General features: G+C 35.8%; 1 protein-coding gene across 8 annotated transcripts in view; it reads left to right on the top strand.

The window, feature by feature from the left end:
* The window catches only part of ATRNL1 (attractin like 1), a 518,966-nt gene that overhangs the window by 157,677 nt on the left and 343,250 nt on the right, over positions 1-18,039 (top strand). For all 8 annotated transcript variants that reach the window (XM_026851052.1, XM_026851053.1, XM_026851055.1 and 5 more), the window contains exon 20: positions 7,516-7,609. In XM_026851052.1, the coding sequence (XP_026706853.1) occupies positions 7,516-7,609 (94 nt within the window). The remainder of the gene's footprint in view (positions 1-7,515; positions 7,610-18,039) is intronic.

The raw sequence follows: 18,039 nt of genomic DNA on the forward strand, positions 1-18,039 counted from the left end.
GGACTTCCAGCTAAAGATACGTTTCTAGAAAAATAAGTGACTTGACAGTTCTGTAATATTAATGTAGAAAATTGTCTCATACTCTCTTACGAGTAAACTAATGGATTACTGAACATTTACAGAGAAATTGAACATTACAGTGTTATATCTAATATATGTTCGTACTTGCTCTTTCTTAGCTGTGTACAAAAGACTATCTCCTTTTTTTGATGCAACACATGTTTTCTGATGCAACTTATGCCTTGCATGTTACCAACATTAACAAAGTAGCACACCTCATTATTTAATAGCATTGTCATAGCTTTCTTTTTAAAAAAGATTAGCAAGGTGTCTTAAAGGAATTATCCACATACAGCTACTGGTTTAGTAAGCAAACGTATTAACTTAAAGTACCATTTGTAGTGAGCTCTGAGAGAAAAATTGCTCTTGCAGCTATACGTTGGAGATGGGGGCTAAGCAATAAGTGTTTTTAAATTCAATTGTCTGAAATGCATACTTCATGGAAATAGTGATGGGTATTCTTTTGTTGTCAGCATCAGCAAGAACATTTACATGCTGAGCTAGCAACTCAGAATCAATCATGCTGTGGATTTATTATTTAATAAATTCTATAGGGTTGTGGTTTTGCAGCATGGATTTACTCTACTGGATTATATTGTTTTCATATAATCTTTCTGTTCCACTTAGAATCTGCATGTTGTAAAAAAAGTGTAGTGAGAACTGCTATTTCCCTAAAAATAAAGTAGATATTGCCACAGTGTTGTTTTTTCCCTGTTTTAAAGCTTTAATGTCATCATCTCAGTTAATACGTAAAAATAACATGACAAAAACAGGTGAAAAATTCTATATTTAAAGCAGGCTTTTTTATAGTAAGTGGTCATCTTCTGTTTTGGTTTCATTCCTGTGAAACTGAGTTCATTGACATGGAATATGATACAAACCGAAGCATGGTAGAAGGGGTATGACTGGGAGGTTTGTTATAAAAGTTCACTCATCTGCACTAAAATACTTGATATTAATGTGACGTTAACTTTAAGTCTTACCAGTCAATCTGGGGGATCATTTCCAGCATCTACAGAGGATTAAATTTCTAAGGTGTATTTATACTTGGAACATAAAAGTGATCAGAACTTATTATTAAAGCTCAACCTGGAGGCAGTTTATACAGTATTGTACACTTTATGTTTCTCAGTTATGATGGGGGTGAATGGGTGGTTCCAAAATAGTGCATCTAAAGTTTCCAGTCTTGTGAGAAGAATTTTTGTAACTGATATGATTTTTTAAAAACAGGAAAAACATATAATTTGTATGATTTTGGAAAGCTGATTTAAAGAATGCATACATTGGGCAGGGATTTGCAACATGAAATAAAAGTCTCTCTCAGAATTGTACAATACATTTTGAACTAAAATATATTTCTCTGTCTATATTTTGTGCCTGAGTTTTTCACACACAAAATAGTGACAGTTTTAATTCCCATCTTTTCTTGGATCTTTAAGTGAAATATGAACATTGGTAACAAGTTTTTCTGTGTAACATGTACTGCAATTTATTTCAGTAACTGTGAGGCTAATGATAGTTCTTGCCTAATAGAGGGTTCTGAAATCCAGCAGAAGATGGCATTTATTTAAGTCCTAAGTTTGTCCTTGTAATTAAAAACTGTTAGCACTGTGTGAGTTATGAAATAGAGGATGAGAGGTGGTGTTCTTTCCCATGAGGGGAAAAGGAGCCATGATATACTATCAATCCCTGTTGTATCCTAGAGGTGTGATTATCTCATAGAAAATACATTGCCTGGAATTAAGTTACTGTTATTTAAAGCCAGTGTTGTTTTGGGATATGGATATTTTTTTTTTTTTTTTTAAGGGAAGAAAATTCTCTGTATTTCATTTTAGCCAGTTGGTTTGCATAGATTCATTTCTCAATTTTGCATACTGCATATGAGTACTTAAATTAGGAAGAAATCGAGAATGTGAACAGAATTTAAGATGACTGTTATTGTATATTAAACTTGCTGCAAAGTTAAAGAAGGATTTCAAGATATTCTCTGCACTGATGACTGTCAGGGAACATTTGAGAGAGAATTAGTGTCATCATAACCTCCTGAAATTGTTTGAGGGTGGTGCTGCTATGAGTGCTGGAATATGTTGCACAGCATTAGAATCTGAATCTGATGTACCTGTAGATAGTCATGTCTCTTCTCTAACAGTCTTGTACTACTGTTCCTATGGCGGTACTCGCAAAAGGTGTACTGGCATTGGTGAGGCTAGTTTCTTATGGTGGTGATATGGGGTTTTTTTGAGGATAGGGCCAAAATGTGACTGCAGATTTCTTTAAAAAAAGCCTATATTTTAAATAAATAAATTTTAAAGAATCAGGTTTAGAGAACCTTTCCCTACTGGTCTTATAAGTGTTGTTATCTTTCTATTTTTTTCTGTCTTTTTTAGGGATGCAATATCCCTATCCAAAAGCAGAAAATTTGTTTCTGTTTATATTTAATTTCTCTTAACCCAGCAAATCTATGTAGGCATGCTTCATCCTCTAATTTTAAGCCCACTGTCAGTGTTCCAAAATGAAATAACTTATGATAAGAATTTAACATTATCTAAAGCATAATCATGATAGAGAATGTGTTGCTGTCAACCTAGCATCCCTTGAGAGATGTGACAATGCAAAAGATTCACATTGTGCCTGACTGGATGTGTGAAAGAAGAGTGGCTATCCAAAATCCACACTGAAGGACATGGGAACTAAATGGGAGAAAGGAAATCAATTAAAAGATGCTGAAACTTGATAAAATGCTTGAGAGTGGTAAAAGCTGAAACTGTCCTTATTGGCTGAGAATATCAGTGGGATGGCTTAGCTAACTTCATACATAGCCACAGAAAATACAATGATGTAAAAGAACACTAAGGCACAAGAATGGGATCTCAGAAATTTTCCTTGACAGTGCCTCAGATATGTTAAGTAAGATGAGGCAGACAGGCCCAGAGGATCAAAAGTGATAATGTGATCCTCCCACCATTGAGCTTTAAGTAGTTTGAGCCTACGATTTTCAGTCAGAAATCTCTGCTTACCTCCGTGCAGTCCTACTCAAACTCTTAAACCTTTTATTAAATACATGGGGGGTGGGGGGAGAAGGAAGAGAGAAGCATTTGAAATGTGAAGTATTAAGTATAGCTTTCATTTTAGCTCTTATTTCCTAGAGCTTTAGGGAGTTCTAACAAAGAAAAATCACGTTAAGCATTTCTTAGATCAACATTAAGGATCATAACTGTCCTTTTTTGGAAGGAAAAAAGGTTACTTCATATACAGGCTTAGGTGCAACTGCTGCTGCTAGAACTTTAGCATTTGCTCTTTGAAAACAAATGCATGGGGGTGGAGAGGGGTGCTGTGGTGGGGCAATTCTTACCTCTTCCCGCCCCTCCTTGTTGGGCTGCTTGGTGCTAGGTGTGATTCCAGCCACATCCCCCAGGCTTTACACCAATCTGTGGAGATAAGGTCTGCTAAGGTTAAGGTGCCCCCTTAAGGAGCCTGGCTCCTGCCCTCCCAATCGCTCCGAAATGGTTATAACAGCCCATCATCTCCTAATGGCCTGGTACACCTGTGCCTGGCGTGTGGTCAAATGGGAACAATAACAGAGATGCACATTCATCAAGTTCTTGTGCAACTGCTGGAAGGCACCAGAATACTTAGTTGTTCCTATCTGACAAAAGTCAATTATCTTGGACCCTATAAATTGTGACCACAAGGGAGACCCTTTGAGCTGTCCTGGATCAAGCGGGCCTCTGACCAGCATCTCCCCTGAGCTGGGATGCCTCTCAGGTACCAAAACCCATAAGGTGTCTGCTGCCAGAGCTGAGGGAAGGCTGGGGCGAAGTCCACGCGCTTGAGTCTCTATTATCCCCGTGGAGGAATGCCAAGGCATTGGGAGTGTTTAAACTTGAGAGGGAAATTTTTCTTTGAGCTAACTTCTCTTTCACCCATTCTTTCTCTGTTTATTGGTGTGTGGGTATGTACTTAATTCTACTGGATCCAAATACTTTTATTTCTCTGTGTGTGTTTGTATGCTTTGTGTTCAGTCTACTGGATCCGAATACTTTTGTCTCCATGTGTGTCTTTGTACGTGTATATATGTATAAATTAAGGTACTGTTAAGTAAGTTAGTGTGACTCTTGTCATTTTAGAATCTGTAAATAAGTTGCTTTTCTTTCTTTCAACATTTCTGAATTGTTTTTTAATGATAAATTGCTGTTAGTTATTAATAAATCTAGATTTCTTACCAAATCATTACTGTGTCAATACTTTCATCCGCAACAGGTGGTACCTCAAAAAAAAAAAAAATTGCATCCTTGTCCTGACTTACCAGCTGAGAATGATTGGTACAAAATAATGCTTTTAAAACTGATTCCAAGATTTGCCATATTTCTACTAGCATTAGAGTGCAAAAGATATTACTGTAGCTACAGTTTTAAGTGTTGCCTTACAGCTCTACCAGAAGAGAAACCATTCACTGAAAATTATTAAGCAGAGAAAAACAAGTAGAAAACTCTAAAGAAAATATGGAAAGAGGAGTGTGAAAATATGGAGGTAATCTTCTGTTACTATGAAATCAAATGTAGATTCAGGTTGCAGTTTATTAATTAGTAAACATACTTCACATTCAAAGCTCATAATTTCTTTTGTATTATTTGGAAGTACACCAATGGAAAAAAACTGCAGTGAGGCACAAATGTAGTGGTATCTAAAATTTCTTCCACTGAATGTACTATAATATTATCCCGCCTTTGCTGTTGCATTTTGTTGATGACATATATTCACATTTGCTTCAGTAACAGCAGGGATGGCTTAAGTGTATTTTGGGTTTTGTGTTACTTTCCACATAGAGGTCCACAGATTGGTAGTATCCATTTTTCATCACCGACTTGTAAACCCGAGATTAATTAAAATATCCATTCAATGCTGTTAAAATTTGTCCAGTAATTAGCTCCTGATGTCCTTTTTCAAGGTATTATCCAGGGAACTCTTTTTAATTTTTTTTTTTTTTTTCCCCAAGATGATGATAAAGATACATAGTATCCAAAGGCTTTTATAACATAGTGTTTAAATATTTTCACTAAATAAAAGCTACTCAAGTAAAGGAGGTTCCACTTTCACATTTGTGATCTACTTTTAATTGAGCAATAGCTATGGGAGTAATCAATTAAGGCTGACTGGAAAGAATTTCTGTATCTGTCAATATATTGACAGCTTTTGGACTGTGATTTGGAATTCAGCCTTTTAGCTCCTTTATGCTGTCTTGTAATGGTGCATCACTGTTAAGAGCAATTAACTATAAGTAGAATAAGCTGTTAAGAATACACAATTTAACTCCTGAGAAGAGGCTTTTCCAGTTTAAAGTGACTAAATAATCATTCCATAAATGTAGAGGGGAAAACATGAATGGATTTAGGAAAACATAACTGATTATCTAGTAGCAGCACTTCTACATACATTGTAGAATGTCAAGATCATAGCAAAATTACAAAATTTAGCACTCTGTGGTAACTGTAGGTGTTTTTCAGAAATGTTGTTACAAGCTGTATTACAAAAGAGAAAACCCATCATGCATTACTATATATTCCATAGGAAAATCTTGTATGTGTTTCTTGCAGACAGTTTGAATCTCTAGAGTGAGTCCAGAGGAGACCACAAAGATGATCAGGGGGCTGGAACACCTCCCTGTGAGGACAGGCTAGGAGAGTTGGGGTTGTTCAGCCTGGAAAAGAAAAGTCTCCAGGGTGACCTTAAAATGGCCTTCCTGTACTTAAAGGGGCTACAGGAAAGATGAGGAGGGATTCTTCCTCAGGAAGTGTAGGGATAGGACGTGGGGTAATGGTTTTAAGCTGAAAGAGGGGAGATTTAGATGAGATGTAAGGAAGAAACTCATTACTGTGAGGGTGGTGAGGCCCTGGCACAGGCTGCCCAGAGAAGCTGTGGCTGCCCCCTCCCTGGAAGGGTTCAAGGCCAGGTTGGACGGGGCTTTGGGCAATCTGGGCTAGTGGAAGGTGTCCCTGCCCATGGCAGGGGGGTTGGAACTGGATGGGCTTTAAGGTCCCTTCCAACCTAAGCCATTGTGTGATTTCTTAGTAAGAATTGCTCCTTCACCTTCAGCTGGCTATTTAACTAAAGTCTTGAAAGCTAAACAAACCGTATAAATCCAGACATTGAAATATTCAATCATATTTTCTGTTTAATTGTGGTTCTAGTCTGGCAGTTATTACCTTTTTCCCTATTTGTCTTAAGCTGTGGCAGAGTGGTTAGAGTGTGTATGGTATGGGACACTGTCACAGAAGTATTCACTGTGTGTTATTCCTTGTCAGTAGAATAGAAAACATTAAAACTCAACCCCTCTGACAGAAATTCAATATCGGGATTATAAAGTGCAAAATAAACTTTTACTACATACAGGTTACCACTTAGTATCATATCTGTTTCCAAGCAGGAGTCCACGTATTAAATCTTTTATCTTACTTGTAATTAAAACTTCAGTGAAAACATAATATGATCATCAAGGTAGGTTCAGTTGCTTTGTATTACTTTAAATGTAGTGTGAATATTAGCTGGTAATTATTCCAGTATGATGTGGGAACTTATTGACACATTTACCAGTGGGAGGTTATTAAGTTTTTTATGCTTGGTTAGAAAAGAGGGAGGACTGCCTAAACAAGATAGTAATTTGTATAAACATGGGAAGGAAAAGTAAAAAGAAAGCTTCAAGAATTGGGAACATTGAAGGTTTGTTTTGAAGTGAAAATCAATCAGGCAGCAAGAGTGGCAGCAAGCAGACCATTGTGAGAGATTTACTTCAGCCACTGAGTTTAAAAAGGAGCGGAGTGATGATGATGTTTCTGTGATTCTCCTCCAGTTCAAATTCCAGGAGCTTTTAAAGGTGCCTGTTTTCTACTTCTAGAATATTCTTGTAGACCATAATCGCAGTATTAACTCTGCCTTTGCTCAAATGGTTTAAAATCTTTCTTTTTGTTTGCTTTTGCCAAAAGCAAGAGTTCCAATTATATCAGACATTTTACCAAATATCTGCAGTAATACTTTCTTTAATTAGACATTTGAAGATAACAGAAATTTACTATTGTTTTTGCCATTGGTCAGGATTTCACTTTGTATAGAAAAGATGTATTGTTAATAATTTTCTGTATTGCGCATTAAAATGGTAGATTTTATTGCCTGTTCTACTGTACTGTAGTATTATGCACACTATAAATACTACTATTTGAGGTGAGGAGAGCCCCTAATGACACATGTGAAGTTCTTAAGTCTACAGAAAATAAACTAAATGGTATTCTAGTGAAATTTCATCAAAGTAGTTTATATTAAAGTAGTAATGTATTTTTTTTTAAATACAGCTTGTAGGAAATGTGTGTAGAATGAAGTATTAAAATCCATGAAAATTCCTTTAGTTATAAAGTAAAATATGAGTAAAAAAAAAAATCTCATTTTTCCTTTTTGATTTTATAGCTTGCACGTGCAGTGGACATGCAAATATTTGTCACATGCAAACAGGAAAATGTTTCTGCACAACTAAGGGAATCAAAGGAGACCAGTGTCAACTGTGAGTACAATTTAACGTAGCCAAAAGTTGTTGCAATTCATGCCTAGTGTATAATCATTTTTTTTCTGGTTTGGTTTTTGCTTTTGCTTTTGGATTTTACGATTGATCTAACATTTTTTTAGTAATGAATCTAGTGTTCCATACATTTCTTAGGAAATTTCAATATTGCCTAACATTTTGTTAAAGAATTACATCACAAATGTTAATAATATTTTGCAGATGCTACAGGTTTTAAAAATACCCTGTAAAAAACCCTCAAACAAACAAACTGGAGAATTACCTGTAGTTTTCTTCCCTTTTTTAGGCTTTTAAAAATAATTGTAAGTAAAAAATATCTGCAAAATTGATAATTATATTCAGTACATTTGTCATATATCTTGATCAGAATCTACAGCGAATAGATTTTCAGACTTTTGGAAATGTATTAAAGTGCATAGTTTTTTAGACATTTTTCCATAAAATTAAATACAGAACAGAGGAATGTGTAGACATACTAATGAAAGTATAATTAGTGAATCTTGTTTTGTACTGCAATAACTTACTGCATTTGTGTAGAGGAAAAGTTTTCAACTTAAGGGAGAGCATAACAAATAGGAGGAGTATGAAAAATGAACTACTGGAGGAATTTGTCAAGTAGGAGAAATAACTCTTTAAAGTTAACTATTAATAGCCTTATATTTAAAGATGTTTCTTTCAGTTCGTTCTATCCTGTATATTGCATTATCCAATAGGAACTTTATTCCTTTCACAGTTATAGTAATTTTAAATAGTATCTGGCCCCAAAATTGTCTCGGCAATGTTGTTTGGAACTAGGGAAAAGGCACAAATACAGTTTATTCCTCTCCAGCAGGGAGAGGTGCCAGAAGGTTATGTTCTACCTGCCACGAGGCCTGTTCTTTCCCTGGATTTGTGGATTCATCTTTGATGCACATAATGAACTGGCTTGAATCCTACCCTTAATGCTTTGCTTGATGAATAGTCAAGAAACAAAAGTATCTAATGCAGAGGCTATGTGTATATTCATGAGAAAAAGTTGTGCTGACAGGTGTACTATTTCAGTGGTACCTCTGGGACTTTTTGTCTAGCTGATTGGGGACTCTCAGGATAAGATGGGAAACCAAGATTAGGACTAAATGAGGAATTTTTATCATAACAAAAGCTAAAGAGTGATAATGTCTTGAAACTCTGAATTAAGTCTTCACTGAGAAGTTATTTTTCCTCTTTTTGTGTCCAAACGTTTCTAGATGTTAATGAGTGATTTGATTACCAGACATGTATGTTGGTTCCATTCTATTTACAAAGATTGGAGGGGGTGAAGAATCTACTGCTCTGTACATTGTAACACTCGAACTCCAGAAAACAGTTTCTCTGCTAATAACTCCAATCCTCTCCCAGCTATCATTTAGCCCAAGGCATTCTTTATAGACCTTTTCCCCAGTCTGTATTTCACATACCTATTTTGCTATTGCTTTCCCTTTGTCTTGTGTCAGTCTCATCATAGTTTTCTCCACTCTGATGTGGAACTGTTGTCTCACAGAGTCAGTTGTGCTGCTCAGCTGTATCAGTCATCTGTCCTGAGTTTATGTCTGTTATAAAAGGTTCTTTTATCTCATTTATTTAACTGGAAAAGGTTGTCATGGTGGTGTATTTTCCTGTTCTAGTCAAGAGTTGCAGCAATTCCACAAAATGGGGGAAACAAAGATTTAAATTTTGACTTTTCAAGAGTAAACTTAAAATTGCAATTTCAGACTGAAAATCCCTGGTTTTGTCACATGTAATACATTTCCCTTCCGAGATTCTTACATAGACCAAAGGCTTATCCAGGGCAAGCTTTGGTGTTCCAAATGGTTTCTTTCGGATGAAATAAACTGCAGAGCAGCCATTTTCAAATTGGTTTTGGCTGTGACCACATGTCAGATTGTGAGCTTCACATCTGTTGGGTTCATAGACACAAATATTAGCATAAAAATTGAATTTCTGCTCCTGCCCTTTCCAAACTCTGGTCTTTAAAAACATGATTAAAAACCCAAAGGCTGTGTAGACTATTTAGTTTATGACAACACATGTAGAAAGACACTAGTTCAAGTTATTGACACTTTGAAAGTATTAGGAGGCTATCTAGGATAAAGTTTCAGTACTAGAGACTCGCTGTTAAAATCACTGGATATCCTAAGGAAAGCCGATAACCACAGATTTAGTTTTAGTACAGGTCATCAGACGATGTGCTTAGGATTTGTCATTTTGCTCTGATGCTTGGTTTTTGACAGTGATCCATTGATAAAGTCTCAGTTAAATGTTTTTTAATTATTTCTCTTAGAATATCAGGAGATGAAGAACATAAAAAATAGGTCACATGAATCACTGAATATGGTCTAATACTGCAATCTGATTTGTTAGCTTCATATGAAGAATGTAAACTTGATCAGACCCATATTATGTCTCTAACATGTTTTCTATTTCCTCTGTAAAAACTATCCTTACACTCAAAACTCATTTTTGAAACTATCATCTTACATTGTCAAAATACATATACAGTTGTTACCTAGAAGCTAAGGATTATTTTAAATCAGCTAAATTTTTTACATGTGTTTATTACTTTATTTATATTCTGTATAAATCACCTGGAACTTGATTCAAAGTTTTAATACTGTTCTCCATAGCTCTGGATATTTTTTTTTTTGCCACTCATTAGACTGTTGTGCAATCTCAGGGGCAACCCTGGGATTTCTAAAACAAGGATTTCTGTGAAAATTCCAAACTCTAGCTGTTTGGTGTGAAAGTTAGATTTATATTCCTGTCAAGAATCCTATTGATTAGAAAGTCATAGCTGCAGGGTTGTATGTTATCTCTCTCTTTTCCTCCCTGCATCTCTTCCTCCTCCCTCTGATGCTTTAGATCTGCTCCATGTGAAGTACATCCCATGCCTTGGGGGCAGAGTTTTTAGGAAATCAAGGAAACTTTACAAAGCCTTTTTCTTTTTTTTTTCTTTTTTTTTTTTTTTTTTTTTTTTTTTTTTTTTTCCCCTCTCTCTAGTTTAATAACAGCTAGTTATTTGTGTTTTTATGGAGGATCTTTTTTTTTTTTTTTCTTTCTATTTATAATTTTTTTTAGTATACCCATCTCTGTTATATTAATTCCTGAATTGTGCTGTTAGATAGCATAAAGTACAGTGACATTTAAAATCAAAATCGGTTTTCTAAAGCAGCTTTGAGCATACATTTACATTCTGTTTTGCAATGCTTAATGACAAATTATAACATTTTTTCCAAAAAGAAGTGATTTTATTTTCTTTAAGTAGTATCTTCAGTTGATAAAAACCTGTAATACTCTCCTAATCAGGAGGAACTGATTACAATGGTTTGATTATTCAAAGCAACCAGACTGTAAAACAATAAAACCAGATAAAAATAAAAATGCTTAGATATTTTTCCCCCTTAATTTTGATACCGAAAGGTAGTATTAATAACAACAGGAAAATCATACTGACTTAAAACGTATTGTTTGGTGAAAACTATTACTTTAAGACAATTTTATTTAGTTTTTTTGAATATTCGATTTATTAGGTGCTCATCTAACTCCCTCATAGAATTTTGTCTACAGAGGTTTTAAAATTTCCATAGGTTTCAGTGTATCCATGTGCAGGATTATGTAGACACATAACCTTTCAGGAAAAGGCAATGTTTCAAAGTTCAAATTTTGATATTAAAATAAGGGTACTTTAACTGGATGCAAGAAAGAAAAATATGAAAATTATACAATTAACTGAGTAGTTAAATCATTCTTTGAGAAGTTTCAGTCTGGGCTCTTCCAAGAGATAGACTTCATCTGGAGATGTTGTCTGTAGCTTTAGTCATCCCTTGTAAATCTGGACATATTAGCATCTGGAAAGGTTACAGCATTACAGATGTTTAGTGGAAATAGTGAATTTTTCAAATTGTCAGTTTTTACTGCATGTACTGTAACATTTATTGCGCTGTACTTCCCGGTTACAGCCATTGCTGTAGTTTTTGGGAAGGAAATCAATCTCTCTTGTCAAGTACTTTCTGCTGTGGCAGATTTTAGGCTACTGGACCTGTGCTGTTGGTATTGAAACTGTATCTTTGAATGATGGGCAGGTTAGGTATAGTTTCAGTGTTTCTAAGTTTGCCAGCATAAATCAGAATAATAATTATTTTACCTAGCTGTGGAACATTAAAATGTTGAGAATGTCTGCTGTGGTGTGTAAAAACCAAAATACCAGAAGATCATCTAAGAACTAGGCAAAAACTGGTCTTTAGGACTTCTGTAATGAAGAACTGCTAGGTAGAAATAAAATACTGAGGAAAAAATTCTTTATTTTTAATATCATATTTCATAGTATATTTTATGTAGTTGTAAGAAGGATAAGTTTAAGGGTATAAAATGTATAGATTGAGAGTATTATGGAATGAAAAAGTAATATTTTGCACATTTTAATTCTAATAAATATTCTGACTCTTCATTTCTTAGTCATACTTTTATTTTCTCTAAAAAGGTGAAATAAATAATATTTATTTATAAAAATATGCTTTGTTTATTTGGTAAAATATTCACTGTATGCAAGCTTTAAAAAACAATTTAATAATGTGAGGATCTGTGCATAAATAATAAGCACCTATTGATAGTCTGATTTCCATAAGATTTAAAAATATCCAGCTGTCATCTTCTGGATAATTCCCCTTCACAGAATGGTATAATTCCTTTTACCAGATGGAAAGGCAGGTAAAAATATACGGGGTTAGGAGTCAAATTCACCATTCTATTGATATCACTGCAGCTTTATTTGCTGATAGCAGAGTAAATCTGTTCCCCGTTGTTTCCTCTCATAGCTTTGCTTTCTTCTTTCCAGTAGGCGAAGAATTGACAGCAATCATATATAACAAATTCACTTTATTAGAACTTCCTTTATCAAAGACACGCACACACAAACCCCAAACAAAAAAACAACCCAGGGAGATTCTAGTCGCTGGAAGTTTAATAAAAAAACTTCAATTGAAGAACCTATTTTTCCTGATAGAGGGTAGAATCCATTTAATACTAGTTACTATGGTGATGTGTGCTTTTCTAAAGTGAAGTTAGAAAGTATAATATTTCATATTTTAAAATGATTGAGAAAACTGTATTTTATTTTTTTTCTTCAAGATTTATTTTTTTCCCTTTTTCTGTCATTTGGTCGTATTCCATTAGTTTTACATGTTTGGTTGTGTTTGACATGAGGTGCTTTCTCCTTCTTCATTCTGAGTCGAGTCCTTGAGTTTTCCATTTTTCAGAAAACTTTGATGTACCTATGCATGTTACTCCATTAGCTATGATGTTTCAAGGAGAATTCCAGCAAAATCAAGCATGTAGATTTAGGTGGATTTAGTGACTACCTCTGTCCTTATTTAACTGCCTGAAAATTTCAGCTTGCTTCTGAAAGGATAGGTTCAAGCCCTCAGCTAGTTCAAGAGCTAGATTGTTAGGTTGCTAAGGAGAACAATAAAATAAAACTCCCACTTCAACCTTAAATATATGTTTTACATGTACTAATTTTCTGCTCTACATGTAGTAATTATTGCCATATCTATCAAGGACTTGAGATATTTCTTTTTTTCTTTAATTCATGTTTCTGGCATCAATCATTTTTGCTTAAATTGCAGCTTTCATTTAAACAATATGTCTAATATCAAAGCTTCAGAACATGACCGAAATGCACTCTAATGGCTTAAACACTCAGAAGGCAAATATCAGGAACTTGAAACATTTGAGATTAGTTTTTAATCTAAAAATTTCAAGAAAAATAAAGTTTGTGGTTTGGAATGGGCCTTGTCCAGTATTTTTTAAATGGATTTGGAAGTAGTATAGATCACTATCAGCCTTTTTTTTTTTTTTTTTGTGTGTGTGTGTGTGTGTGTGTGTGTGCTGCTGTGGGCTCACTGTCTCTCTCTCCCTTGATATATTCGGTACATGAGATGTAAAGTTTATGAAATTCTCTGGGATCTTTCAGAGTTGTGGGTTCTGTGAATGTGAAACAACATTTTCCTTAAACATTGTTACGTTGCAAACTTATATTTTATGCAGGAAATTGCCCGACTTTGTAGAAATGGAGAACTGGAGTTTGAATGTCCTTGTTCCTAGAAGGCAGTGTTCTTGGTGAAGAAATGAGAAGGAGATAGTTGCAAGCACTTAGCCGAGAGCTTTTTATATTCTTGCTTTATTGTGGGTCAGTTGTGAATGTGTTAAATCTGGAGAACACTGTAATATTGATATTGATATGTAAAACTAGTTATGTTAGCAAGATGTCTCTTGCCAAGAGCTGCATTAAAAATGGTACATGTAATTTTCTTAGGTGTTCTCATGAAATATGCCTTTTACCTTTCTGAATTCAGTACTAATTGTCTGGAAAACGGGGAGCAGTTTGGACATGAAGGTTTCTCTTTCATGATAATAAAGTAATTTTGCTTTTGGCTTCTAAGTTAGGCTCTTCCATAACTGACTGTGTGCACATATATAAATATGTGTTTTGGTTTGGCAAGCTCAACAGAGTAGAATCTACTCACCACTGGGCTTCAGATGTTCTCTAAGGTTTTTTATATTCGTGATTTCCTCTCCAGGCTACCTCCAAAAATACAAACCGCAGAGCAAAACAGATTTTCTTTAAACCTTCCAGACATGCCTGGCTGTAAAATAGGAATACAAGGAGTGTACCTGTCTCTTGTGCCCAATTGGTTTATGTTAATATTCATGCTGGATATATATTTAAGTAATATCTTTTTTGTTTCCTGTTTGAAAAATAAAATTTTTGTTCAAAATAAGTGAATCATAATACCTTGGTTTTAAAAACTGTTCCTCCTGTGACATGGCCATGCCTTTCTGTGATTGGCATTTGAATAATTTGTTTTACTTGGTCAGGATATATCAGTGAACTGGTGGAACAGGGCAGACTGCCTAAGTGTCTCATGGATGACATGCCAGTGAGACCTGTTTTGAACTCCAGTGCTCAAGATATATCTGTCATAAAGCAAATCTCTTTTATAAAAGTGCTAGTAATTTTTTTGCGCTAAATGTTGCTGATATCTTGATTATCTAAGGATGTATAGGTAAGGTAATGCTTCTATATATTATTTTTATTATAATAAAGTAGCACAGCTGACAAGAATAGACAAGTTTGCAACTACTTTAAGTCTGAAATAGACCCATAAAGATTTAAATCTAAATAGAAGCGGAAGACAATTATTCTGTCTTTAATTGGGTATGCATAGAGCTGACTGGTATGAATTTAGGAGTAGGAGTGATGGTAATGTTTGCTCTCATACAGGAAAAGGGGAAATGGGGAAAGCCTGTGCCACATGGAAGAATTACTGGGAAGAGGAGAGGAGGGGAGGTAATGACTGCCACAACACTACTTTATTGTTGGCTCTGACTTTTTGTTATCCAGTAGAGTTGTAACCTTAGTTTCTATGCTTGCTTTTATAAGGCATTTGGGAGGTTTTGAGGCTGTTTCCATACAGCTAAGAAAAAGATGATGGGCCTTGTGGCTTGGGCTGTCTTTACATTCTGCCTAGGGCTAGTTTTAAAGTAGTCTTTCACATATCTGTGTAGCACAATACTGCGCGGTGGTCTTGGACAGGGACAATGGATTGCTAAGACTTGTTGTGATTTAAGGGCATTTGTCCCCATTTCAAGTTGTTGAAAATGATGTTGGTGCTGTGCTGTGTTGCATCCCTTAGGGTGTACAATGAAGGCATCTGGGGAGGCTCTCTGTGGCCAGGACTAGAACTGCCGTTAAGAGCTAGCGAGGCTGAGGCTCATGAAAGTAATATAAGCCAAAATCCGTATGAACAACTCTTCCTATAAAGCAACCAGCACAGTGGGAGGTGCATGCAGTTGCACCGTCTCTTGGCACTGCTTTTTTGAGATGTAAAAGGAGACCGAAGTGTTTCTTGTAAGACAGCCAATAGTGTTGTTCAGATTCCAGAAAAAACTTGTAGGAGGTTGCTGACAATGGAGACCAGCTTCTTTTCAACATACAATTCTAGCGGCCAGTTGTGTCCTCCAATTTGCATGAAGCAAATATGCCCATGGTCTGTTTTTTCTTTCCAGATAAGGTGCTGGGGTCTTCACAAATCATAAATACATTCAGTCTGAGTATCATGGTCACTAACTCTGTTAACCATTAATATAATTATTCTGTTCTTTTCATGCTGCTATGGTTGGATTATAAACTGTCATTGTTCACGGGAGCCATAATTAATCTTACAGATCATAAATTGTCATGTATAAGAGAACATCTGTGAATTATGCTAGTAGAGTACTTTTTACTACTCCTTATTAATGAACTTCTGTGCCTTGATATAACCAGGCACACTGTGTGTGACCTAACCATTTTACATTTTCACTATTCATTATACCTGCTGTCAGATTCCAGCTCTTCTTCACACAGTAACAGCTTGTCCATCTGATATCCTGCATGTCTCACACCTGGTCAATATTTTGACCCAGTCATTTTCTGTCCAGAGAAACTGTATGCACAGCTAAGTCTAGCGAATGGTTTCAGTCGGTAGCTTCCAGTCATACAAAAAACTCTGATCTAGGAGAGCGTACAGGTAGCTAAGAAGGTCTCCAGCTGACTCGCCCCATGGCCCTAACTGCAGCCTGTTTGCTGCATGGGCAGTTCTGATAGTCATTCTGGATTTAGGAATTCTACTTGAGCAGCTGGGCATCTAACAATTTGGTGGTGAGATAAGAAGCATTACAGCACATATGTCTCTGCTGATTTGGGCTCTGATCCATTCAGTTTTGAGGCTTTTCTTGTTCCATTGCATCCCTCTTGGGGAGACAGTGAAGTTGGAGTCCTCTCCCTAGTTAGCTGCCTCTCTGAAGTCTGTTAAATCTTTCTTTTCAAACTTTACTCCATAAAACTAACTCCTGAAGATTTTTTTTTTTTTTTAGGAGTTAAAATGCAATGCTTAATACTCCATCTTTTCCTACCCCAAAAGCCAACTTCAATTTTTAAGAGTTAGAATATTTGCTGCAGGCGGGGGAGAAAAAAATAAGAGATTTGCAGTGGAGCATGAGGTTGTTGGGCCTTTGTACTGCTTTGGTTAAATATAAGGTGTTCTCTTTATAGAAGCAAAAGAAAGTAATTGATAGCTTTTCTGGCTACTCATTCTGCTGTCATCAGAAAAAATCCTTCAGTTGAATTGTGACTGGCAAAACCAGGTATTTGAGGAAGCTCTTTTTAGAAATTCTAGTATATACTGCCATATTGTAACTGATTAAATTCAATGTATGCAATGCTATAGTAACAGCCCTCTGCATCACTATTATTGCTGACTACTGCTACCGGAGTCAGTTTTGGACAATTAACTGTGGAGCAGAAGGGAGGAAAGTGATATTTCCCTTGTGGAAGGGGAATACCTAAGGAGAGGTTTTTTTTCAAAGATCTAAGAGTAAACACTCCTACAAAACTTTATGGAGGACAAAATATTTTCAAGGTGAGCATCTTCCAGAAAACAAATGTTGCTAGCAGAGTTTTTCATGGGCCCTTTATCTAGAACAAAAAATGTGAAATATATGATTACTCTTGCCTATGTCAGTTTTAGTATATGTATGTATTTAAGAAATCAGTGCTATCAGAGTAATTTTAATTTTTTGGTCTTCCTAAAGAGATCTTGGCTAGTATATGAGGTACAGATCAGCCTTAAAAAAAAAATGGTTTATCAAATTTTATGTTTCATCATTGGGTTTTTTGTTCTGTAAAAGAGCTGTGGAGGAGAGCCAAAGAGTGTCCTGACATGCCCTCATCCTTGCTCTTGCTCATAGTTAATATCAGAATCTTAGATAAAGACAGTCGTAGGGAGAGGGGAGAAGGGAAATAAGGTGGAAGACGGGCTTACAGCAGTATTATTGTCACCTTAATCAAAACTGTATTTTTTAAAAAATACATTTTTGGCTGTGTAAAGCCATCAGTTTTCAGGTGTTTCATAAACAAGCAGGTTCTTCCTATTAGTTTTCAATTTTGGGTAGGTTGAATCAATCAAAAATATTAAAAATTGAGACCGAAAAAAAAACCATAGAATGATATTGGATCATGATCATGATAACAGCAGCAACAAGAAGCTGATCAGGAGACAAAGCAGATTGTCTGTCAGATTCTAGGAGCCACGCACCCAAATAATAATGTGGTAAAGAGTCGTAAGCACATACTGCTCACCTGATGGGTAGTGAAAGTTTTGTGAATATTTCCAGGCAACCTTCCTCCTCCCTTGCCTGCCCAGGAATCCCCCTTCTCCACTGCGAGCTGAAATGTGCTGGGTGTGCAGCTCAGTCCCACGATGTCCTGCTGTTGTTGGCCTTGTTGACTTGTTGACCCCCACAAGCGCTTTGGATTAACCAGCTGCTGCTTGCCGCAGTGCAGTGCAACTGCTCAT

The sequence above is a fragment of the Athene cunicularia genome (genome assembly GCF_003259725.1).
Source record: "Athene cunicularia isolate RWA chromosome 6 unlocalized genomic scaffold, athCun1 chr6_part1, whole genome shotgun sequence".
In the NCBI taxonomy this organism is placed as follows: Eukaryota; Metazoa; Chordata; class Aves; order Strigiformes; family Strigidae; genus Athene; species Athene cunicularia.